Source organism: Puntigrus tetrazona, chromosome 5 (genome assembly GCF_018831695.1).
Source record: "Puntigrus tetrazona isolate hp1 chromosome 5, ASM1883169v1, whole genome shotgun sequence".
Classification (NCBI taxonomy): domain Eukaryota; kingdom Metazoa; phylum Chordata; class Actinopteri; order Cypriniformes; family Cyprinidae; genus Puntigrus; species Puntigrus tetrazona.
In genome coordinates this window covers 16,537,453-16,563,731 of record NC_056703.1, presented here as the reverse complement: position 1 = coordinate 16,563,731, position 26,279 = coordinate 16,537,453, and the positions used below count along the sequence as shown (strand labels likewise).

The following is a 26,279-nucleotide window of genomic DNA, read 5'->3' as shown; positions in this document are numbered from 1 at the left end:
AGTGCTCCCCAAGCCCAGACCCCCACGGACCCCAACGCCCGCTACACCCCGGAAGGTGCTTCTGGTGAGAGGGAGAGAGGTAGAGACAGATCTCCTCCTCAGAGTAAGGCCTCTCCAGTGAGTCTGGCTGCTGACGGGATTGAACCTGTTTCACCACCAGGGGCCGTTTCAGAGCCGGAGACACCAGGAGCAGCCTACCCGAATGAACAAGCAGAGCAGGGGTATATAACCTACGAGCAAATGCATTCACACAATAGTGACGGGAGTCAGAATCATTTGACTGTATTGATTCAGACTGATTCTATTCAATGGACCCTTTTCACATTTCCTTGGGTCTCAGAGGTGGAAGTAGTCATGCCTAGGTTAACTTTCATAGTGGTGGATAGAAAACTACCACAATTATAATTTTGATTATGATTATTATTTTGATAGCTCCAGTAGCACATCATCACAGTGAAAAGGGCCCATTCTTTAATTCTTTAAGAAAACTATCCGACTTAATAGGAGGATCATTCACCAGTTGGACATCACTTTTTATCCAGTATTTTCATTACTCATTCTCTGTTTTATTGTCTCAGTATGGGATCTCGTTCACCGGCCAGTAGCTCTCAACCACCAGCCTTTTTCAGTAAACTGACTGAGAGCAACTCTGCTATTGTCAAGAGCAAGAAGGAAATGATTAAGAAGATGGTAGTCGGCACAGAGGCTGAATTCAGTAAGTTACTGGGACTGATTCTGTTGGTTTTTAACTGACATTATTATATGTGTGTTATTGTTGCTGGTTAAATGGTTAAAATGTATGTAATGTCTTCCTGTTTTTGTTTTAGACCAGGGCCAACCTGGGACAGAAATCTTTAACATGCCTGCCTCTACAAATGCAGGTGAGCAGCACCTCCAGTTTTGTTCTTTTCTCCTTAACAGCAGTTTATTTTATACCACTTTATAACTGTGTCTTAAGGAAAGCTAGCTGTGTAACACTTCACACGCTCGTGTTCCTTTAACATAAACACTGTAATATGTTTTAGGACCCGTGAGTGTGCGCAGTCACCCGGCACCAGAGGCCAGTGGTAATACTATAGGTCTGGAGGCCATCATCAGGAAAGCCCTCATGGGCAAGTATGATGAACAGATGGATGATCGCTCACCGTCCAACTCTGTCAACTCGATGAGTGTTGGCATGCCAGCTGTTGTCGGGCCACCAGCTTCAGTGGATGGGCGTTCTGAGGACCCCTACTCCCTGCCAGGTGTGCAAAAAAACCCTTCATTATTCAGCTACCTTCATTACAACATGTTTTTTTTTTTAACCAAAAGCACTCACATGTATATTATGAACAGAATTTGATAGTAAGTTGTTACATGATAAGCTTGTATTGAATGCAGTTATGCTTCCTCATCTTTCTTGCTTTTATTTTGTGAGGACTCGACCTGCTCATTTTAGCACTTACTTATGACTAGTTACTTTCTTGTCTACAACAAAAGAACATGGCGTCGTCTATAATTTTTTTTCCTGGTCAGAACAGACCTATAACTTTTTTTAGTTATGTTTCACCAGCTGAGAATAATTTTGGAAACCTATTTAGATATCTTTATATTAGCTTTGTTTTCTGTGCTCTGTTTGAATTCAGTTAAATCCAAAGGAGGCCGCTCTAATGGTCGCAAGACTAAGTCTCCTGGTCCTGGTCTGTCTGGAGGAGAAAGACCTTCATCTGTGTCCTCTGTCCACTCTGAGGGAGACTGTAACCGGCACACGCCACTCACCAACAGAGTGTGGGAGGACAGGCCCTCGTCTACAGGTACACGACTGCACACACAATCACAGTATGGGTGATCGAATCAGTTTCAGATCACTATATAATACATATACTATGAAAATATTTACATATGTTTAGATGCATTATATTTCTATAAACATAGCATATATATTTAATACATAAAGCATAACACATTTCTTAAATATATACATGCATGTGTGTGTGTATTTTTATAGACATTATATATATATGTGTATATTTATTATGTAAGCAAAAACGTTTTATTTTTGGTACTTCCTCCCAGGACCCACTCCATTCCCCTGTAACCCCCTGACCATGCAAATGCGTCTCCCCAGCGGGATGATGTCAGGACCCTCTCCTTCCCCAACGCAGCAGGGCACTTCAGCGCCTCCACAGGGCCAGGCTCAACCCCGCACCTGGGAGGAAGAACCCAAACCTTTGCTGTGCTCTCAATACGAGACCCTGTCAGACAGCGAGTGATCACACACCTCACGCCGCATACACTAGGACTGAACGTTTGCTGCTTGTGAACAGAAACTTGTTCCCGTATACAGGGATGTTCGTGAACACACACGTACTCATGTCCACACTGACATACGGGAACACACACGTCCATCTGCGCTCATGCCCTCTTGATACCTCTACACACAGTCATACATACAGAGACACGTATCCCATAACCCACCCCAGGCACGCACGCACGCACGCACGCACTCACTCACTCACGCCATCAGTGGAAGTGCATTACATGGCTGCAGACGTGTGTCGATGTGTCAGTGTGTTTGTGAATGCGCACACATGTATTAGCGTGTGCGTCACTCCAGGACTACTTGTAGGATGAATCACTTTTTTTTTTTTTTTGTTTTTATATGAATATATAAATATATATATACTTCTATTCGTGTTGTCTTGCAGGCCTTATCAGAGTTGACTCATGGACTCATCTGTTTTGTTGGCGCGTTTTGGAGCATTCCTCATTAGACTGCTCAGGACACACACTCTTATACTGTAATACAACTGCAAATTGTTTTTGTTTTGCGTGTGAGGGTGGCGTAATGCAAAGGCTGGTTGAATCCTCTGCAGAAATAAGCACCCGCCACACACACACACACACACGTATGCCCTCTGAGTTCTCATGTGCATCTGCAGTTCTTCATGATGGTTGCCAAGATAACCCTGTTGTTATTATTTTTTGTTTTTTGGATCTGATGCTGAGTATGCGTGTGATGAAACGAGACCGTCAGAGAGGCAGGTTTGCTGATCCCTGCACTGTACTGGCTTTTGAAGCAGATTTCATTTTATCCTGTAACATTCTGTCCTTACCGTGCTACTTCTGAGAGTTTACATGGGCGGCCAAATCATTGGTTTACAGGGTACACATAATGTTCATTTGTTAACATCAAAACCTTCTCTTTTTTTTTTTTGTACTTTAGTTTCGACACTCAGAAGTGACTCTAGCTGACCAATAATACGTTGTCTTTTCCGTCATCTCTCTTTGATAGTAGATGTGTGAGATGTTTAGTTTCAAACTTTTTACGTACCTTTGCATGTTGTTGTTGTTGTTGTTGTTGTTGTTTTTTTGTAATGAGTTAAGCACTTAGTCGGCAAGTGGTTCCTGTCGGTGTACTTTAACGGATGCCGACCTGAATGCAACTTTTTACACAGCATTCATTTTCATTTTTCTTATACAGTGTTTTGTTGATTTGTTTCATCACCTACCTTGTCAAGTGTTCCACTCTCTTGCGACAATCACTGGCAGAGAGTTGAGCGGGTGGACGCGTCTTTAGGAGAAGCTGCTTTATCAGGTCTGAACGTCCCAGCAGACCTGATGTTTGTCACGTCACCTATTTGTTGAAGAGTTAAAGCCATGCTGTCTGGCCAGTCCTTTGACATGACACTCACCGAGAGCTGCTTTACTTTCGCTCTTTGTGCTTGAACGAAGGGTTCAGGATGTGTGTGATTTGTTTTTTTTTCTCCTGTGGGCTCTTGTGAGGAGATATATCCTGCGTAATAAAATAAAATGGAGGTTGGCAGATGCCACACCTCACGTAACCTGTAGTCCTTCACTCTGTACAGTTTTAAAGATAATTCTAGTGTTAAGTGCCATGTATTTGACATTATACATTTCTGAAGTTAAAACTACCAAGTGACTACGCACAATTGTTTTGTTTTTTTTTTTTCTTTTTGTTATGCCAGGGTTGTACAATTTGTCACACAGGCACAATTTAAAACTGCGAAGGTGACATTTGCCCTGTCGGTCTCCTCTCCAAAACGCCTCTTTTTCGGACCACCTCAGCGGTGGGGTAACTAATTGCTTTGCATGCATATTAGATATAATGAAATGTTTTAATTCATATTGTTTGACTTTTATTTGTCACATGGTTTTACTATAAAAAGGTATCTTTAACAGTTTAAACTGCAATGCTCATTGTAATCTCCAGATTTTGGGGATATTTTTGGAAGCTGATTAAAAGATGAAACGTCAAAGTTCAGCAGTGGGTTTTAACCGGTGGGGGCTTTTGTTGTTGCTTTGGTGTTCGAGGACAGTTTTAGTGCACTACCTAGTGTGGTTTTGTAAAATAGGGCTTTATCTTCAGTCACTTCAATCTTAAATACACTCTCATCAAGATCCTGAGCAGGGTGTGCGAACAGTAGCTATACTTTTGAAAAAAACAACAAAAAAACAAACCATAACATCTACACAGACATCCCAGAATGCTCTTCTCTGATTTTGAGATTCATACTCTGACATATCACTCCAGACAGTATTGTATTTAGTGGACAAGTCACTCTAAAGTTCAGTGTTTTCTTGTATAGCGAGCCCTCTTTCCTCTATATTGACTGTTTGTTTGACCTTTTTACTGAGGACAGTATTGCACTTTCCTTAGATGAGGAGGCATTCTCATTTGTAACTGATAAACGTAAATGAAGCTGAGATTTATAACAAATTAAGAGGAGAGAGATGGGAAAACAGCGGTAATCATCACCCCTCTTAAGATTGGAAAGGTTAAGTGGGTATTTGGGTGGCATCTGTTTTTGTACAACCATTTTGTGCATATTGTTTTTTTTGTTTGTTTCGTTTTTTTTTGTATTAAGACCCACTGTATTATAGCGAGGAGTGTAAATAGACCTTAAAGGATGTACATATTTATGTGATTTGCTGCAAGATTGATATTCACACTGTTGTATTTCAACATGGCCACCAGCAAGCTTTGTGGATAGCAGTGTAAAAATTAAACGGAAAAAAACAGACACTGCCTTAATGTTTAAATAAAAAGCTTATTGCCATTGATTTGTTTGTCTTTTTTAATTATTATTATTATTGTGCCAGTGATAACATTCTGCTGTTTTGTTGTTGATCGTATTCATTTATGTATTTGTCAGTTTCTACATTTTCTTAATCCTGGTCCTGGAAAAGCTCTGCACCGCACACAAATGTTGGTTCAGTTAATAAGGCCTAAGATAATGGGCTGAGAAACACAATCAGTAGGGGTGTGTGAGACACTCACCCCACCAGACCAGATTTTTAGGCTTAAAATAAATTTTCAATGATAAAATATATATAGGGTACTTTAAGAAAAACATTACAAAATGCCCTTTTTATTTCTTTAATCAACTTTTTGAAATTAAGCTTATTTTAATAAATTGCATGCAGTAGTAAAACGTGAATTGACAGGCAAATAATTACACACAAAATTAGTAGAAATAAAAAAAATAGCACAAATGTCCCTTTAAAGGTAGGGTAAGCGATTTTTCAACAAAAAAAACCTTTAGACAGTCGAATACCAAATCAAAATTGTCTACAACAGACGCCGCGAAAACTTCCGCCGTCCGCATTACGTCATTTCCGGACAGCCGCGCCCGCGCATGCACGAGAAGAATGCTGAAAGCGTGGCGTTGCTCACGTGTCGAGCTCGTCCGATTGAGTATACTTTGAAAGCTGTGCGGACGCGGCTGTGCGCGAGATGGAACGGAACGCGGAAAGTGAAGTATGGACAAATCATGTCACACGGCGGCCATCTTTGAAACGCCCCTCGGGCATCCAAGTGCAGCTCGCAGCTCTTAGTATTGGGAAAATCGAATTCTCCCAAACTGTTCACTAAGCTTGCGATTAAGTTTCGTATTTGAAATTACCAATGAAATCTGACAAAAACTGTGCAATTATTGATGTTTATTTCGCTAAATTAGCCTTTTAAAAAGCCTAGCTAAGACGAGATCAGCCAGTGCTCATGCGCAGTCCCTGAGGCACGTCTCAGAATATTGAACGTTTCTATAACAACCGGAACTTTCTACGGCGGATGCGGTGATGCGCTGACTTCATGGATCGCCGGATTGGCTGTTTTATTTAGAAGGCGGGGCTTCTTGGGATCGCTACACGAGTGACGCGTCTTCGGTATTTTTTACGCGTCTTTGGATGAAGCGACGATTGAAAACCATTCGAATTTTTAGCCGAACGCGGCAGCAGTTTTCTGCGGAGATTATTTATTTATTTATTTTTTTTTTTTTGAGATTTCTTGCTGCTTGCGTCAGGGCTATACAGCATCACTAATTCTCGCCTCACGCTCAATCATACCACTATCGCGAGGATATCGCCAAGTTCTCGCGGGACCACTGGCATCTCGCGATACCATACAATAATAAAGACGCGACAATAATTATTTAATTTACGTTTAGTCATTTAGCATTTTATCTATATAAGCGAATAGCAAATTATTACAATTAGTTGATACAAGAAAATACTGTGCGAACAAAGTCATTATATAAAATAATATAAAAGAAAAAATATATAATGTAAAAACTCTTATTATAACGGGACTGCATATTTTAGCGAGTAGTGAGTGCATTGGTTGTAGGCTTCATCAGTGTCCTTAGTTTTAGACACCACAGCTAATGGCTCAAATAGTGCACTGTATAAGGGTACAATAGTAGTATAATAATATATATGGTAATAATAATAATAAGGTGACGATTTCGGAAACAGCCTTAAAGCTATTAACCGATCAGATGTCAGAAAGCTCTTGGATTTCATCAAAAATGCCTGGGTTTGTGTTCCGAAGATGAACGGTTGGCAACGACACGAAGGTAAGTAATCCAGAATTTTAATTTTTGAGCAAACCAACCCCGAAACTACTCTTTCAAGTCGACGGGCAACGTTTAACATATTTCAGAAACCCACTGTTTGTGTGCGGAACAAACAAAAAGGTACACGTCCTGGCCAGGGGTGGATAGTAACAAAGTACGTACTAGAGTATATGCTTGCGTGCACGAGAAGAGAAAGTGAACAAATTCTCGAGAGATGACTCAAATGATGCCGAAAAGGAAAAGGTCAGTTAATATCGAAAAAGCTTTCAGTGCTGGAGAGATGAAGGCCAGCTCCTAGCGGAGCGACCCAGCTAGCCATTTTTGGTCCCAGAACATTTTTATGGTTTGTTTTTGGTTAGCCAGGAGTTTTCTTCACTTTTGTTTGTTTGTAGAACGTTCCCAGCCAAATGAGAACCAAAAACTAACGTTAGGGGAACGTTCTGTGTCTGTTTGGATTGAAGGGGTGTGGGCTGTCAGTTTTTAACCCCCAGAAATCGCTTGCTTCGTCTTCAACTTGAACGTGAACTTGAACCGTGTTTACGCCCGACATTAGCATATCCAGTGTTAGCCGCTGTGTTTAGTTTAGCTGCTAGTGGCAAACCAATACAAAAATGGTTTGTAACACGATGTCTTTTATCATTTTGCCGTTTACCTGTATTGTGAAATAACAAGTTATTTATATCGGCAAGGGCCTAAATAAATAAGGTAGATTAAAACAAGGCTGCCAACTCTCACGCACATAATTCACACAGCCACGTTACATTCGGCAGCAGCTGTAAGCATGTTTTCTGTGCAGTCTCGCATGTTGCTCTTCACCGCGTTATGTGTTTGTTGGCGTCAGGACACGTGTTGAGCACTAGGTGGCGCTGCTGACCTTCATATGACCTCAGGCTACGGTTCTTCGTTTATCACAAAGACATCTAACAGACAAGTAGTTTCCATCCTGCTGAAACAATGAAAAGCAGCTGAGGAGCAATTGTTTTGAACATGCTTATGTTTGGGGCAGAAAAACCCCACAGATCCCAAATATCACTCAGAGAGAACATAGGGCACAAAAACACATTTTGTAATATATTGTAAGTCCACATGAACTCCAAAAAATATGTATTTTGTTAGCTTACTTTGCAATTAAAATTTTTGGTGAACAATTAAATCTATTAATATATTTTCAAAATGTATAAATAAAATACTAAAATAGTCTGATATATTTGTCAATGTTTTCTAAAAAATATTAACAATTATTGTTTATATATATATATATATATATATATATATATATATATATATATATATATATATATATATATATGTATGTATATATATATATATATATATATGTGTGTGTGTGTATATAAATGTGTATATGTATATAAATGTGTATATGTATTTCAGTCTAATCAAATAAATTTGTCACAAAAGTAGAAAATATGAATAAAATGCACATTTTTAAACATATAAAAACACATTTGCATTCAAATTAAAATATTACAACATTTAGCGTTTATTAAATATTATTTAACATTTAATATATAAAATTACAGTATTTGAGTTATACATATAAATTGGGAAACATTTTTCTATTGAGATGACAATATTAGCATTAGGCTTTGGATCACACGTTGATTGGCTGTTAATGGGAAATATCTGTTTTAGGACCCTACCAGGTATGTTTTATGTTTATGTGAGAAAACATTCAACTTTGTATGTTTAATAGCAATAAAGTGGGCAAACAATTTAAGTGGAGACGCTTAATTTAAGCAAGCTCTCCATCCTGTAAAGCGTATTCAAAGAACTGCTTTCCAAATTCTTCAGTACTAGTTCACTTTATAATGAGAACTTTGTTTTGAAAGTAAAACTGTCAGGAATTGGAAAACAGTAGGCAATATAATGTTTTGTTAAAGCTGGAGAAATACATACATGCAGCAGAAATAGTATCAGATTTTTTTATCCAATATGTAAAATGAACGTTGCACATGAAACGTCTTCAGTGTGATTATGTAGCTTTAACATACACTTACCTTATGATGATGTACTTTACGTCTGCTTGCATGTAATTACTTACTCCTGTAAATAAGGGCTTGAATGCATGGATTAAAATGATATACGCTCCAGAAAGACTCCATGCCTCTCTCACGGCTGGCAATTTTATAGGAGAATGGTGGAAGGGTTTTTCATCTTAAGCTGGAAAGTATTTGACCTTTGTGGAAAGTGCTGTGTAAGTGATAATGTACACGGAAAACAGAGACTCATTCCTAGCTCACAGATCATTAAACATGCAGAGTTTATCACAAGAAGGCAAACATGCGGCCACTGTAGGGTTTGGGGCTTTTATTTAATCGGTATGGATATACATAGTTTTTTTTTTTTCTTAAATTATTTTCTCATCTGTCGTCCAAAAGAAGACCATCAAGCTGGGAATTATACAAAAATATAAAGAGAATTACGAGTGCTGTATGCCACATATACAACAGGAAAGTATTTTACAGAGACACAAATCACCGTGTTAGGAAATCAAACAAAAATCCATCTGTTAGCGGAAAGCATTTTGTACACCAAACAAATGTAATCATAAAATTTCATACATGTGGAAACAATAAAACATCTCCCATCAGATCTGCTTTCAACGCATTGCTAAAATTCCTCTAACAACTTATCGAATGTCCATCTTGAGTGAACAGGAAGTTATTCATCAGTCGTGCCTTCCTGTAATTTCATCTCTTAATAAGCCCCGGTGATTTTTTCACCTCGTCCTGGAAGTTAAACTTAGCTTTTCCTCTTAAAACTCAAACACATCCACATACCAAACGGAAACGTACTCTGTCATTGTTCTATTTTCAGTCGCCAGAAGATCTCTATTACATAAAATCCGAAATTAAAAATAGAAAATGAATGAGGTAAGAGATCTACATTTACAAAACCCACTTCAGAAGTGAAAGCGTATAGTCCAGACATAAGACCTCCATAAAGCTTTTCTGCTCAGTCGGTATCTTTCTCTCTCTCTCTCTCTCTCTCTCTCTCTCTCTCTCTCAGCGGCACTGCTCCGTTTCGTCTCATCGCTTGCCTAAACAACAACAGCTCTGCTCCACAAAACAGTTTGTTACACACTCGCTGGAGGAATCGGGACCTCGGTTTGGGAATCTAGATTTTGGCTCCAAATAAAGTCGGACTGATTACCTTCGACGTTATCAAACCGTGCAATCGCAAAGTATAGCCGTACAGTCTTCAAGAGGTCAAAGAAGCTCAGAGATAAACCCTGTCTCACACATCCAGCATCTGAGATCAAAATGAGGCGGATTCTCTCATCTAACACATGCTCAGTCAGTCGTTGCGAATACAACCTTCAGTTTCCTGTCGTTCTGGGAGTGCAGCTCTTATTTTGGCCACTGAATTATCAGCACGTCGGGCGGCTCCTGAAACTCTCCACGTTCTCTGAGGTACAAACAGAAAGGGAGGAAATGGTTGTGTTTCCCTTTCTCTGAATTTGACAGAATCTTTGGTCCAACCTTTCAAGTGCTCCTACACGTTGATTTGCCCTTAGTCCTACCAACACATTTACAGCCAAAAAGAAAAAAAGTGCAACTTAAATAGTTTATATTTCCTCAGCCAGTTCTGACAGTCTACAGATTAATGTCTTTGACATCTATGTTAAATTCAATACATCTAACCTGACTAAAGTCTAATGACTTTGTGCTGTCGTCCACATATAATGTGCTCATGCTTATTTTAATCATGACCTCTTTCCTGTTTGAGCATTTGTAAGAATCGACAATACTAAGACGATAGAGTAGGCCCACGTGGCATATTTTTACATTTTTGGGGGGAATACTGGCAGAATTTTGTATTAAATTATAGAATTATAATTGTATAATTAAAATGGAAAATTGCGGTTTTATTTTTGGATTACAATCTTATCAAATTAGCCAAAGTATAAAAAAAAAACCGAAACCACGCTAAAATTTAGTACCAGACACATAATGACTAATAAAAAAGATTGGGATCTAATTTTTTTGAATATTTATCTGACGTTCTTTGGAGATCTGTGGAACTCTGTGGACCTGTGAATCAGCAAACAGCACAAACTCTTTTGCCCCAAATGCGTTTCCCTCCACCTGACTGGTACGAATGGATATTAAAATGAAAAGAAAAAGATGAACGTAAATGCATCACTGACGTGTAAAACACGTGTAAAGGCCGCAAACGCACACTGAACTCCAGCTCATCCCCACCATCAAGTACCAATGTCAATGGAAGCAAAAGAACAAAGTGACTTTTCGTTTCCTTCTTGAAGCCTCTTGCCGTCCGTGGTTGAATGTACTCTCACTGTAGCTCTCTAACCAAAGGGAGTTTTTGAATTGTGGGAAGGATCACGCGTCTCTCAGAGGTCTTCTGTGTAAATGATGCATGGGCTGGCGTCCTCTGTGGACTCCAGCCTGACTGTGGACACAAACCGCCGGCGGCCGGCTGTGTTTCTGTTGCCGTTGTAGTTGAGCGTGGTGCGGTATGTATTCCGGGTGTGTTTGGGGAACACGATGGTGGTGCTTTGGAAGTGTAGCGGCCTGTGCCGTGGCTCGAAGTGAACCTCTGACTTGTAGCTGCGCCACGTGCAGTTGTGAACGGCCACCACCGTCTCGCTGAAGGATGTGGCGGTCGGGACCTGGGCGCAGAACACCTGGTCACGGAAGTGTCTTTCTGAAGCGTACTTCACCGCAGAGTTGAACCTGGCGGCGGTCAAGAGACAAGAACTCATCAAACATGCTCATTCTGAGACCCACTTGGAAATCAGGTTCTGTTTAAGTTGAAAGAAATGTTATGATATGAAATAATGAAGAACGTCTGATTTCTAGATCACAAGTCAAATAAGTACATTTGTGACACTGAACATATGATCCTATACAAATGGTCGAATGTTCTACTATTGGTCTTTCTCAAATGTGACCAGAATGACCAGGTTTTTAAAACTTGTGTATATATAATCTGAAATCTAAATTAATAAGCTTTCTATTGATGTATGGTTTGACAGGATAGGACAGTATTTGGCTGAGATACAGCTATTTTGAATTTGAGGGCGTGAAGTTAAAAGGATATTTCACTCAAAAATAGACAAAATAATTGAAAAAAAGTATTTTTTGTTTCTTTTGCACACATTCATTTACATCATGTCACATGGTCTATTTTAATCATATCTTTACTATCTTTCTGGACCTTAAATGTGGCATTTCCCTTTCTGTCTATGCAGGGTCAAGAAAACCATCAAAGATACCTTAATTTGTGCTGAGGAAATGTGGGAAGTAATTAATGAACTATCCCTTTAATGTGAAAGAGATACAATCTAAATGCAAGACTCTTTGCCATTGTAATGTTTTTGATGTTCAATTTGAACTTTTCAGCCAAAATGCTTAAGCAACTGTAGAAATTGTAATGAAAAAATGCGAAACAGAAACTGGTTTGGTCTCAGACTTTTGTATCCAGCTTTAGTTTGGATGGCTCTGCGACCACAAAAATATTGAGGACTCACTTGATCTCTTTTTCTGGTTTGGGGTTAACCTCGATGCTCTCTCCGTAGACCACAGGGTACATGCGTGACTTCGCATCTGGACCTTGAGAGTTTAGGAGCAAGTATGGCAGCTACACAAAAAACATAAAAAAGCAATAATTAGTCATGAAGCTAGCCATTAGCTACAACCCATAATAAATATTCAAAACTTTAGGCTGAAGTACTTCTCAGTTCATGAATGCATGATGAACTAAACTGTATAACTAAATACTGGCATAGCGACTGATTACTTGCATGCAAGTGCTAGTTTTTTATATCTCTTGTCATTTTGTGGTCTCTAATTCTCACATATTTTACTCTCCACTTTACTCTCCACTTTATTTTTATTATCATAAAAATAAAACCGCTAAATCTAATATTTGTCCTCTTATTCATCCTCTTATTATGAACTGATTGAACAGTCAACACTAATGTACTTTATAGTTCGGGTCTTTTCAGACAGCGTTTGTAATCGACCATTTCAGTTTTAGATTGGAAATGTAGTCTTCATGGAGTCTGATAAACATTCAAGCAGTATCGTTTCAGTATTATTAATATGCTATAGTATTTATTCATATTTTGAATGTTTTAGTTTTAGTAATTTAGCTGTGTGGTTTTGTCATTTTAATTTTGTATATATTTTTATTTTAGTTTTAGTAACTTTAGTACTTGTTTCATTAAGTTGTAGTTTTTTTAACATTGCATTTTCTTTCAGTTTTGCTTTTTGTTTCTTTTTAATTAGTAAAGATGTGTTTTTTTAACACTTGTAGTTTTTGTTGCTTTGGACTAGTATCGTCTGTGTGCGTGTGCTTGCCTGCATGCTTATATATATATATATATATATATATATATATATATATATATATATATATATATAATGTGTGTGTATGTATATATGTATGTAGATGCTCAGACAAACGGCGACAATGCAGCAGTGTGTGTGAAGCTGTGCCTCCACCTGCTCCAGTCATCAAACACACACACACACCACGTGAGCGCTCAGCACCTTCCTCGACGTCCGGCACGTACACGCTCTGCTTCTCACTGTCTGTCTCTGACACCTCGTAAAACCCAATTCCTACGCAGCGTATCATCAACCCGACTGTCATCTGACCTGACACGGGAAACATGGGCTCTTCCTCAGCCCGAGCAGAGCTCTTTTGAACATCTAGTAAATCAAGAAAAAGTTAGCTCGCATTCTAATCTGCATTTTTTTTGCTTCGGTTCTTTTAAGAAATTTAGTTCTGACTGAACCAGTTTTGGTTCCGGCCCACACGAGGAGGTCGAAGATGTTTGTAAGCAAAACCAACCGGTACTGTGCAAACGGCCTATATCGTAGTATTCTTTTTCTATCGGTATCAGTTTACCAAATGTTCGTTTCTCGGTATAAAAGTAAACCGCTTGCTTGGTTTCATTGACTCACATTCTGTGATATTGCGATGCACTGTGTTTTTCAAGTTGGCAGAGGTTAGTCTAGCTCAGTTTAAGGCAAAAAAGTGAGTACGTGATTAGCAGCGAAATTAAAAATGCTCTTATTACTAACATATATGCTGTTTATGAGAGGTTTCTGGCATTGTGCTGCTGTCTCATGGATGAGGGCCAGGGAGAAAGGGATCGTGCTTGAGCATGTGCGTCCGTGTCCATATGAGTACAAGAGAGAGTGTGCGTTAAATCCAGGACGGATACTGTGTCCACTGTGCTGTTATACAATGTGCCGCCTGCCACGCTATACACAAACCCTGTAGACTCTCAGTCATCTCAGCAGAGACATAGCTCTTCAACAGGCTCAGCCAAATACTGAGGGTAAAGAGAGTTTGACATTACAGTGCCATCATATAGACTGCTTAGGTCAGGAGGTCTGACTATTTTTCCAAGGACGGTCTATAAGAGCAAAAAAAGGGTAGTATACTTAAAAAATGTTATATTCAATTTCAATACGATGTTAAATGCAAGTACCATGTCAAGTAGCAAGTAGCAAGCTCTTCAGATATAGACACTGCATGGCAAAATATCTATGATCATAAAAAATGTGTGACAAGTTAACTTGCAAAAAAAAAAAAAAATGATTAGAGGTCTCTGGCCAGCAATGATGATGCAGTTACAAAATCTTCCAGCAGGAGCAAATGGCAGCATGCTAACTAGTCAATAGCTGGGATTCCATCCAAAGCCACGCAAAACTCACATTAAATAGTTGCCATCCAACACCATTTCAATCCAACGAGCCAAACAGAAACAGTTGTCACTTACTGATAAACTATACATTGCTAAGAAAAGTAGTAGAATCTACTGAATTGAATCATTTTATTTCCCTATAGAATAAGTTAGTTGCACCTCATGAATGTGGTTATTGCTTTTCGGAGGTGGAAGACTTTTTGATATGCTTGGAGAAAATAATCTATAATTCAATAACCACCTTAAACTTCAAAATGTGCATTAAACCAGGGTGATGGAAACATAGCTAATGCTTACTTAACCTTCACTTATATGTTGCTGTGCACAAGGTTTTAACAGTATTACTACTCTTATTGATCTGGTACTTTAACTTTTTTATTGTTTTTTATAAAATTAAGAATTAACATTGATTTTTATCAAGAAATAGAAAATGAATAACACATGCATAAAATAATACTGCATCGTTTTCACTGTATAAGCTGATAGATTAATGCTGAATAAAGCTACTAAAGTTATTCAGTCAAGAGCTGAGTGATTATTTTTCCCTTTTTTCCACTGTAATGTTAGAGAGGCAGAGACTCGGCGGGAGTGTGATCTCTCTTCTGGATTATAAATTTTCAAAATTGCATCCTAGATGAATGTGATATTTTTGCATATAGAAATGGTTGGCGAAATACGATTTGTAACTTGACATTTATATAGCTATAATAAATATTGTGTATTTTCTTCAGTACCAAAAGTCATCTTTCAGAATTTATCCCTGGAGACCATTCAGTAGCAGCTTTTGGTACCTATTCTAATGCAGTTTGAGGGGTTTGAGATGGATACAGACACAGGGCTGTACTTTATTGGTTGTTTGGGACTCTGTACTCATTTCTAGTGGCCTGAACTGCCTGACTGAATGTTTTTTCTTCACAATGATTTTTAGTCTGTAGTTTTGCTTGTAATGGTTGCCTTTGTCATGGATCTTTTTGCTTCCCTGGTCTATACCTTCACTGTGTTGTGCTTGTCATATAGTTTTGTTTTTTCTTCAAATATTGTAATTTTTTTACAATACTGGTATTTTTACAATACAATGTATATTGTAACACTTTATTTTACGGTTACACCTATTAGCTGCTTATTAGCATTCATGAATTTGTTTTAAAACATAAAGTACTAAAAACTAAAACAAGGTTTTAAAAATAAGGGCATCACAGCATTATGTTAAAGTGATATATATGTCTGTGTGTGTGTGTGTGTGTGTGTGTGTGTGTGTGTGTGTGACCCCGGACCATTCTTAAGTGTCAATTTTTCAAAATTTTGAAATATTAAAACTGATAAATAAGCTTTTCTTTGATTGTATGGTTTGAGATACAATTATTTGTAAAATCTGCAATCTGAGGGTGGGAAAAAAATCTAAATATTCCTAAATTTGAAAAAATCTCTACATTCGTACACAATATTTATATCCTTATACACAACTTAATATCCTTTTTTGGCACAAATGAAAAATCAATCATTTTGACCCATGAAATGTGTTATTGCTGTTCCTACAGATAGACCCAGCGAGCTGGTTTTGTGTTCCAGGGTTACACACACATATATAAAAGGTAAAAATAAATTATATCACGTGTATATATACAATTGCTAACAATTAATAGTGTTCTTGAATACCAAACGTACCAACAGAGTACCAGTTGTTGATAAGTTGCTTATTATCATGCCTTCCTAACGCATTCTCATAAAGCAGCGTTGCTTTGTTTCAGAGGTGCCACTGCACCCTTCATTTTAATATCAGCAAACAGAGGTCATCAGTTTCTTATGCAACTGACTGCAACAGCTCTGCTGTTAGGCCTGCCGCACTAAAATAGATTGGAGAGATTTTTTTAATGTTATGCAAACACAACTCTCGAAATAGACCTGCAGCCACAAAATGAGAGGAAAAAGACAGACATATCCTTTGCAAACATGCATACTGCGTATAGTACACTGCACATACATGCTGGGATGAACAAACCTCTGCAAAGCGAAGTTGCCATGGACGGAAAATACAAAGTGCAGCAAACAATGATGGCTTTGTATGCCTACGTTTTCTTTTCTACTCTGCGAGAGCATTTGGTCCTCATATACTGCATGTTGCCTGCAGGCTCCACCACTTTTGTATACATTCAAGTAATAGGATTTTGGAAACGGCATATTCTGAAGAACTGCGACGGAGGGATGTTTTGTTGACGTTGGCTCGAGAGCTTTCCAAAGTGTTAAAGACGTGCAGTTTAAAACCATAAAAAATTCATGTTGCACAAATAAAGTCATGCTGTTCTTTTCTGTTTCATCAAGTGAGACGCTTTATTGCAGCGGTGTTCCGACAAGTGGATGCATGTTTCCTGAAGAGGAGTGCCTGAGCGATCATTTATACACTCCAAAATGCCTTTAGATACTTGCTCTCAGCGGCGTGCTCGGGCAAAGCATTTATGCCGCACGACAAAGACAAATGCAGCTCAATCACGTTAACAGTCGAGCAGCGAAACCGGAATCTTTAATAAAAAAGCTGTTGTTTTGTTAGTGCAGAGCTGTTTTCTTAGGACAAACTTAATTTATTTGCTCTAGAAGGTGCACCTAGAAGTGTTGGAAACGGTTTATTTCTATGCTAATCTGAATCTTGTGGTTTCTCTGAAGTATTGAGACACTGCCAGGATTTCGTTACAGGTTTGACTAGATGGTCATGTCAGATGTGGACACTGTTAGTTTAGCGTGCTATGCAGTCTTTCAAAGGCAGAAATAAGACTCTGGGTTATGCTGAGGCACATGTGCGGTGCTATACTGTAACGCAAACACGCGCTCTCTAGTAATACTGTACCAGTTTGATGTATATGTGCGTGTGTGTGTGTCTCAGCACTGCTTGTTTGTTTGCACATGTGTGTGTGTGTGTGCTGTAAAAGGGTTGCTATGAGGAAGCTATGAGGGACAGAGATCGGTTAGAGTTACCACATTCACCAAACACAAGGTCAACTTGTTTACAGAAATTCTCTCTCTCTGGTCGCTCCTTGTCATCCCTGCTTCATTAGAGTAAGTCTCCAGAGGCACGAGCACCTGAACCCCTTTCTATTTCAGGATTCTGCCCTATTACTTCTCATTATTTGTCACTGGCCTCCACACTGTCAACACTGTCTGTTTGTGTTAATGACAAACTGCATATGCACATCTATAACAGCGTGATTTTTTTTTAAATTGAAATACTTCATCTAAGCAGTTGAAATGAGTCCACTCATAGTACGACTGAAGCCAGTTTTAAAAAATCTCAACTTACATAACAACAGATATGACAGTATTTATTATTAGCATGAAATGCCTATTTTCTAAATACCCAACGATGCTGATCTTCTAATTGTACCGTAGTCCACTTAATCCCATTGCAAACCTAAATCCCAAACCAAACAAGATAATATCTGCCACTACTTCACATTTAAAGTGTAAGTTCATCTGTCAAAGGACAAAACTGATGGAAGACAACAACTGGATCTAAAACCTTTGGATGACACACAGCACATATCTCCAAAGCCACACATGAACACACAGTTCAAATGTCACGAGTGTGTGCAACACAACCATACTCAAAAATGCAAACATAATGTGTTTATCAATTTCTTTGTTTTATCCGTTCGCTCTCACTCATAGTCTTCATGCATGGATCTAAATAGTGCATATGATTTACCCGAGAAGAGCACGTTCCTGCAACAACATCCTTTTTCCGGACAACAAGCAGTACCCTAACCCTACCCCTAAAATCAGTGCACCGATTGGTTGCTCTAAAAACTGTTTCACTGCCAGCACAGGATGTTGATTGAGGAACATGGCCTTCTTGGGTCTCATTTAAGCTCTGAGGCTTCATTAGATGAATGCATACCAGTTTGCCTTCCCGGCTCTCCTTTCTGCAGTATCCTTGCAGCTCGTTTGGGGTTGAGCAGCTGCCGGAGCGCGACTCGAGAATCCCCGGTGACAGAGAGTAGAAGGGCGGACTGGGGCTTGGAGGGAGTCCTGAATCCGGACTATCAAGCAGTCCCTCCCGGTTCTTTCCTTTCAAACTCTCATCCATAGCTTGCAAATGTAAATGCCCCACCATTTCTGGAAGAGCGTAAATGTTTTAAACCAGCCGAATCGACTCCAGGAAAGACGATATGAGAGGTGTAAACCTAAAGTCCCATATCAGAGATGCAGATGGATTCCTGGTGTCCCAATAGATGCCTAAAACGAAAGTATTACAGTACATATTATATGGGAAAATGGGGCTGGATGTCTATTTTGACAATTCAAATTCACAATCAATTAACCATCAGTTTTGATTCCAATGAATAGTTTTTAGTGTCAGGTCTGGTCTCTATAATGGGGTAAGTTGTCACAGCAGATTCTGTGATTAAACTGTAATTCAAGTAAAGTAAAACGGTTCTGAAAAGCAAAACAATACATAAAAAGAAAAAAATGTTAACGGCACTGTATTTCAAACTATTGTTTGGCCACCAAAATAATAATATTTGTATACATTTATACCAATATAGTGCGTGACAACTTGCTTGAGGTTACATTTATATGAAGAACACACACAAAACCTTATATTTATTGAGACACAGCCCTATGACAACTATCCACGGTCTACCTATTTTACTAGAAAAAGGAAAAGAAATGCCGTGATTTATTATGAGATAATTACTAAAATATCCACAACTGCCTAAATAATGGTTGTTTTAAAACCTAGTGTGCTGCCTGTCTAGACAGAAGTTCAGGTATCTCAACTAGAACGTTCAAACGCGCACATGATGCCCAAAATATCGCCTAGGTAGGCAGCTCAAAAGGTTTTTAAACACCGCCGAATATAAGCGAGTTGTATAATATAATATAAGCGAGTTGTACTTATTTAACCAAAGGACCAATGAAAAGCACATTTGATACACTTTATTATCTATCTGAACGGCACGAATGAGGAAAATGTGCCTTGAAGAGTTCTCGTTACCTTGAAATTTAGAAATCCCGCCGGTTAAAACTCCGTGAATGAAGAGCTCAGCGCATAACACAGGCAAAAAGTAAAATCCACAACAGACGCGATGACTTCCTCGCGAACAGTTTCAAAAGAGCAAGACGGTTACCGAAAACTTGCAGAGTCTCGCAATAGTCCCCAGCTCCTGGGCGCCGGTGCCGTGCGCGCGTCTCTCGCCCTTGTGGAAGCGCAGAAGTGTCTCTGGCAGCGGCGGAGCGCACACTGACCGCCAGCCTTTATGCGCCTGGAGCCACTCCAGAGTTACCAGCGCCGGCCAGCAGGGGGAGGGCTGCCTCTGACACTTCTGACCTACATTTTAGCAAAAAAAAGTTTAGCGTTTGGCAAAACGAACGCGAAGCAAACCGCGAGCATTTGTGCAAAATGCATTTCATCACTGTTTAGCATCGAATTCGGTTGCTGAAATGAAGAGTGGAGCGACCCTCTGTGATTTCTGAAGAACATTCGCGGGCTTAATTGGCCTCCGCTCCCGAGAAAGTGTATTGGGTTACTGTGGGATTAGTGTGTCACACTTTTGAAAATTAGGGCGACCAGGTTTTTGGCAGAGCTTTCGTTCTCCAATGTAATGCAATTCTGTTGAGAACCGTGAGCTTTGAGGACACTTCATTTTAAGCCAGTCAGCCTAACAGCTGAAACAGGGACGCGCCTCATGAAAGAGGGAGTGTCCCGAATAAACCGCCACTTTTAGCAGAGGACACTTGCCATCGCTTTATACCACATATGCCATTTGATAATATGTGATGACTGACGACTGACCGTAAAGAAAATAAAAAGCTAAATGCTGCACAAAGTCACGTGCTTGACTGCTATGTAGATTGCTGTTTGCGTATAAAAACATTCACTGCTCAACAGAAGTAACAGCTAAAATGCTAGCATTTTTAAAATGAACATTTAGAGTTTTTGGGATTTAAGGGATTTCATTGGATTTCTAAGGGCTTTTTTTATAAACATCGATGTGCACCGATGACATACACATGACTGAATATGCTTGTTTTTGTCTTAAAGTTAGCGGTTTTCCCTATGTCTTCCTTGATCATCGTGTATAGCATCAGTGCAACATAGCAGCGGTTAATGGGGCTGCCGCGCAGCTAATGTAAAAGATATCCGTGTCTGATTCTGTATTTTTGTGGGACAGTTGGCGACTCTAACGTCTAGCATCCTAACGAAAATACTTGCTTGTTCTGAAACTGTGCAGAAGCCATCTTGCGTGTAAGCTGTGTGAAGGAGCTCTGGCTGGTGTGTAGTTGTATTTCAGGCCTGGGTGGAGTAAGGGTGGGTACTTCCACTCTTCAAGGCATCACTACCAAACTTCAAACTTCCTAAAACACTTACGCGCACATATATGTCTGAGAGAAAAACAAAGAAAGAAGATAACAGTGCTGGCGGCGGATAAAAGCCCGGGGAGAGTTTGGCAGACGTGCTGTTTGTTTGGAGCTGAAGAAGAGTTATTCAGCGACTCTGAGAAAAGATACACGACTGGTTCGAGCACAGAAACACGTGCATACACGATCACGAAACGCGTCCAGAGGACCGATTTGAGGCTTTGATGGTTCAGCAGTTTTCTGACTTTACTCGCGAATTGCCAGGTATCACAGAGAAGCATTTATTACTTGAATGCAATTTCGCCAAACAAAGGTGCCTTCATGGCACGTAAGTGTTGAGTGTCAGAATACGCTCCCCAGAAACCCAGAACTCTTCCTGTCATTCACACATGGCTGCATGTAGAAATGTGCGCTTCGAACGTAGATGAAAATGGCAATCATCAAGGCCCAGGCACATTGGAAAGAGACAGGAATTGACCGCAGTTTTCAAATATGACACAACAGCAAATAAATGCGGGTGAACTTAAACATCCTTAAGTTGACTTTAAAGTTTAGTGTGTGACTGTAAAATGTCAAAAACATGCACGAAGCGTTTCATGACGAACAGTGTTATGAACGAAACCTCTTTAAAATCGTTTTTCCTCAGAAGGGAGTCTAGGTTGTATAAACGTATTTGGATGTTTTTCTGAATAATCAAAATGGTGGAAAATGTGTTGAAACAGAAGAAAAATATATTTATTAATAACCTATACGGATAATGTATTACCTGTTACCAATACAGTTCTGGAGTTATTAATAGTACGATTAATTTGCTTGAGATCATTATAACATCTCATACCTAAGCACTTTACTGTTTATGAAGTCCAGACAAATTTAAAGGCAAAGAATCACTATCATAATTATGAATAAACCCTGCTTGGATCCATAAATATGTTTTTCTTTATATTATTTTATTTAAAAAGGGCGTATTGCAACAATATACGCATATTATTCTAACCATTTAACTGTGATTTATGAGAGCTACAGATTCTGTGGACTGTTTCATGCACTACATAGTGTGTGTGTTTGCACAGAGGATCTTCCCTCACTTTGTTTTTCTCCAGTATACAAAGAGTCCACTGTATGAGAAGGATCCCTCACTCTCTCCCACTTCCTTCACACACTCAAACTCATACATTTGTCCTACGTTGTACTGACTCACTGTAGTGATTCATATTCCCTGTCTGAAATGGTGTGTTTGTAAATAGTTTTACAAATAGTGATGACCCTTTCAGACATTGTGCGGTTTTACTCCCTCCATCTCCCTCTCACGACCAGACAGACACTCCAAGTGTAGTGTGTGTGCCGGAAAGAAAGAAAAAAAAATGTTTACTGTATCAGACATGAGTGCGCTGGGAAGTGGAACACACACACACACACACACACACACACACACACACACATACATACATGTCGTTGTAGAGAGCAGTCTTCACACCTGTTGGCACTGATAATACTGCAGTGAAACCTGGCAACCTCATGCGTTCGCGCACATGCACCCTGCCAAACCAGCTGTGAAGAGGACGGTCCAAGTCCAGGTGTGTGCGGGGGTTTCAGTGGTTTCTGAGCGAGAGAGTTTTGCGCGTGTACAATGCATCTTTTTAAGCTTCATGTTTGGTTTACGTTTTCGGAGGAAAAAACGCTCACCTGAGCTTCACCTTCAGTCAATCATGCACACAAATAAACCTCAGTTTTCTGGAATAGCTCCCTACATAAACATGTCTTAATGAGGCCTTCGGTGCTTTCTCAAAGAAAAAGACATACATACACACACACACATACACACACACACATACACACAAACTCTGTGGCATTGATACTAACACTGTGAGGCAACAGCGCTCCCATTCTATGCTAAATGGCATCCGTTATTATGGTCATAAAGGTTCTTGTGACTGTTTGTCATAAATTATATTTTTGACAGCTTAATTGATCATACTATTTGATGATAATTGATTAAGCATAATTACGATTGCTTCATTTTTTTCTGCCTGCTACACACTGTATATTGTGTTGCTTAAATGAAACACGGGACAAGATGAGCCACCCTTGTTTATTGGTATAAGTATGCATACGTTTATATAAGTAAAATGGTATGTTGTTGTTTTTTTTTTCCAGAAGCTATGGGATAATCATCATTACCTGTATTTCGTTGAGCTTAAAATAAGTTATGAGCCATCTTAAAGTAGTCCATGTAACTGTTCCAAGTCACTTATCCCAGACAGCACTGATCAAAGGTATATAAATAAATAAATGTATTAATTAATAATGATGCATTAAAATAATAAAAACGTGACAGTAAAGACTTTCAAAATGCTACCAAACAGTATATTTCAAATAAACGCTGTTCTTTAGAACTTTCTATTCATAAAAGAAACATTTACCAAAAAAAAAAAAAAAAGTATTACAGTTTCCACAAAAATATAAAGCAGCAAAATTGTAGAAATAAGTTTCTTGAGCACCAAACCAGTTTCATCACATGTTGCTCATGGACATAGTGTATGTTGGACATAGCTGATCTTTCAGGTGTTTGTTTTTCTCATAAAGTCTATTTGAAGCAGACAGAGTGCTGACAGTGCGGTTCAGAGCGGTCCCAGACAGGGGGAGTTTTCTCAGCTCTCTGTGACTGTGTGTGGTGCAGAGAACCAAACAGACACAGATAGACTGAAAGAGAGGAAGAGAGAGAGGGGAAAGTTGGAGCAGGCCCCAATGTAAGGTTACATCAAGTGCTTAATCTGAAGCTGTCGGATTGATGGATGGCGTTTGGAGTTTCTAAATATATCTCGGGCGACCCCTTTGAGTGCACACACGTTCAGGCTCATGACTGCACAACTGCATCTGGTTTCAATGTCTGGAGACCCTCTGCTGAGATACGGGTCTCCACCACTCCTCTCACATCAAAACACTCTCTCTCTCTCTCTCACTTTAACTTTGTTCCCCATTTCTTGATCAGTTTTTCTCCTTTGTCTGTTTTCCCAGTTCACAAAGAAACAAATCTTTCGGTAATTTCTGTATGGAAAACAGGGATATTTGGGGGGTTTTGCTTTTTTCCATGAGCAATTTACATTTACATTTGACACAGCAGTCATTGACTTTTTTAAATAATAATAAAAAAAAAAAAAAAAAAAAAAAATATATATATATATATATAAATATATATATATATATATATATATATATATATATATATATATATATATATATATATATATATATATATATATTTTTTTTTTTTTTTTTTATTATTATTATATATATATAATTTTTCAAATAAAATAAAAACTTATTAAGATAAGCCAGTCAAAACTTATTAAGATAAGCCATAAAAAATATTTAAAACACAATATATAAAAATATTGTTAAATATTTTAATATAAAATTTAAATAATACAACATACATCTTCAACATTGCAGTCATTAAACATTAATTTACTTATTTTAACTTATTTAATAAAATGTAATAAAAAAACTAAATAAAATGATTAATAATGTAATATAAATGTTGTAAAATGTGCAAAACAACTTATGAAATATAACACTTAATAATATAATTTCGTACATAGAATAAAATATTAAATAATGTAATATATTGATATAATAAAGCTTAACGTAAACCTGCAAAATGGTTTAATATAATATATCAATATTTTTAAAACAGCTGTTAGAATCTGTTGGAGAGATCTAATGGCGATTATTATTGATTTCAACATATGTACTTAACAAATGTCACATCCACAATAAGTGAATTGCACTAAGAGCTACATTTATTTAGCCTTACAAGTATCACTGTCCTAATTGCCTAATTTATTGTTGAAAATCTCCCACTTTTATGAACAAACATACTAAAGCTGGGATTTTTACTAAAGCTGGGGTTGATAGTGAATAAACACACATAGCCTTAGGTGACACAGCTGTGTGTGTGTGTGTGTGTGTGTGCGCATAAGAGCGAGGATTGCATGCTACACAGTCATCTACACAGATCTGTAATCAGCTCGCTCACCTGTTGTCCTCCTCTTCACCAATTGCTACTTCCTGCGGCATTCACGCAGCGTGCGAGCGTCGTCTCACACACTCCTCTACTTTGTCTGCGCGTGTACGTGTGAAACCGAACGTGTTTGCGCTGGTGATTGGAAAATTCATTCGGTGCTTCGCCCTTCGTTGCTCCCGCTCACATCCGCTTGTGATCGATTTACGCTTTGTCCGATGAGATGTCACACGAATTTGAGTCATTCTCAAAATTAAATGAACCGCGCACGAAAGTAGCGCGTCACAAATAAAACACGCTCCTTGATTTTCTAAGTATATTTTTAGCGACTTGAAGGGAGAAAGAAGGAACAGGTCGGTGTTATTGATGAGGCTGAAAGTGCGTCAGTGGCCTGAGTGATGTTTAAACATGAGAGGATGGTGTGAGGAAAGGAACAAATAAACTGTTGGAGTGTAAGCGGAGAGAGGGAGAGAGGGAGAGCAAAGCCTTTGGTGTACAAGGCCTAGCGAGAGGGAGATAAGAGCAGCCTGGCTTGTTTGAGTTTCCCTCTCCAAATCCTTTTTCTCTCACATCAATACACATACTGCCTCCCTCACACACACCCCTATCATAAAACAATAGACATCGGAAAGGTTGTGTGAGGAGTCCTATCTGCTGTGCTCAAAATGTGCTGTTGTTCAGCATCTAAACATCTCACACGCTGTTTGTTAATAACGTCGATGTTTGTTATTCGTTAATGTCGCTTGCCGACATGTGAAGGGGTCGCTTCTGTTATGCAATGCATTTTAATGCCGTCAATATACTAGGAGCCTGTATGATGAAGGCCCGTCATCGTAAATATATACTAGTATATTGGTTAAAAATTCAAATGTTTAATCTTCAATACAGTCAACATAATAAACATAAAACATAAAAAAAATGGTTTGGGTAGCCATTTGTGTTATGTCCCCGTTGCACCTATTTCGTTAGTAAATTTATTAAGACATATTTACTTTTATATATATATATATATATGTATATGTGACTTGAACATTCCCTTTAACTTAAAGTGAATTTAAGTTAATATCCCGAATAACATCATCCTTCAAATATTATCATTTTGGCATCGTTAATTCTGTATCACACAGCACAACTGAAGTGAAGCAAAGAAGAAAAAGGTAACATGTTGAATGGAAAATTTGTTGGAGAAATGATTTGGCAGGTTTTTTTTTGTGAGTTCTAAAGTCAGAATCAAATTTGAAAACTTTTTCTCAGAAAATAAAGCAAATTGCTTGCGATGCTTTGTGATAACTCACAATCGTGCGTATAAACACTGGAATTGTGAGATAAAAAAGTTACATTTTTT

The 26,279-nt window shown here is 38.6% G+C and overlaps 1 protein-coding gene across 1 annotated transcript; it reads right to left on the bottom strand.

Annotated features, from left to right (window-relative positions):
* Positions 1–9,167: 9,167 nt before the first annotated feature.
* On the bottom strand, positions 9,168–19,897 carry LOC122346216 (refilin-A-like). The gene is made up of 4 exons (XM_043240931.1): positions 19,547–19,897; positions 18,446–18,783; positions 12,370–12,479; positions 9,168–11,572 (listed from the first exon to the last, which is right to left on the bottom strand). The coding sequence occupies exons 2-4, from the start codon at positions 18,659–18,661 to the stop codon at positions 11,230–11,232; spliced, it is 669 nt and encodes a 222-aa protein (XP_043096866.1). The 5' UTR covers positions 18,662–18,783; positions 19,547–19,897; the 3' UTR covers positions 9,168–11,229.
* Between the last annotated feature and the right edge of the window lie 6,382 nt (positions 19,898–26,279).

Coding starts and splice junctions, on each gene's coding strand:
- LOC122346216 (XM_043240931.1), bottom strand. CDS start 18,661: ATGGTGGGGCATTTACATTTGCAAGCTATGGATGAGAGTTTGAAAGGA. Junction 12,480..18,445: donor AGAGCCGGGAAGGCAAACTG/GTATGCATTCAT, acceptor TTTTTTGTGTAG/CTGCCATACTTGCTCCTAAA. Junction 11,573..12,369: donor AAACCAGAAAAAGAGATCAA/GTGAGTCCTCAA, acceptor GACCGCCGCCAG/GTTCAACTCTGCGGTGAAGT.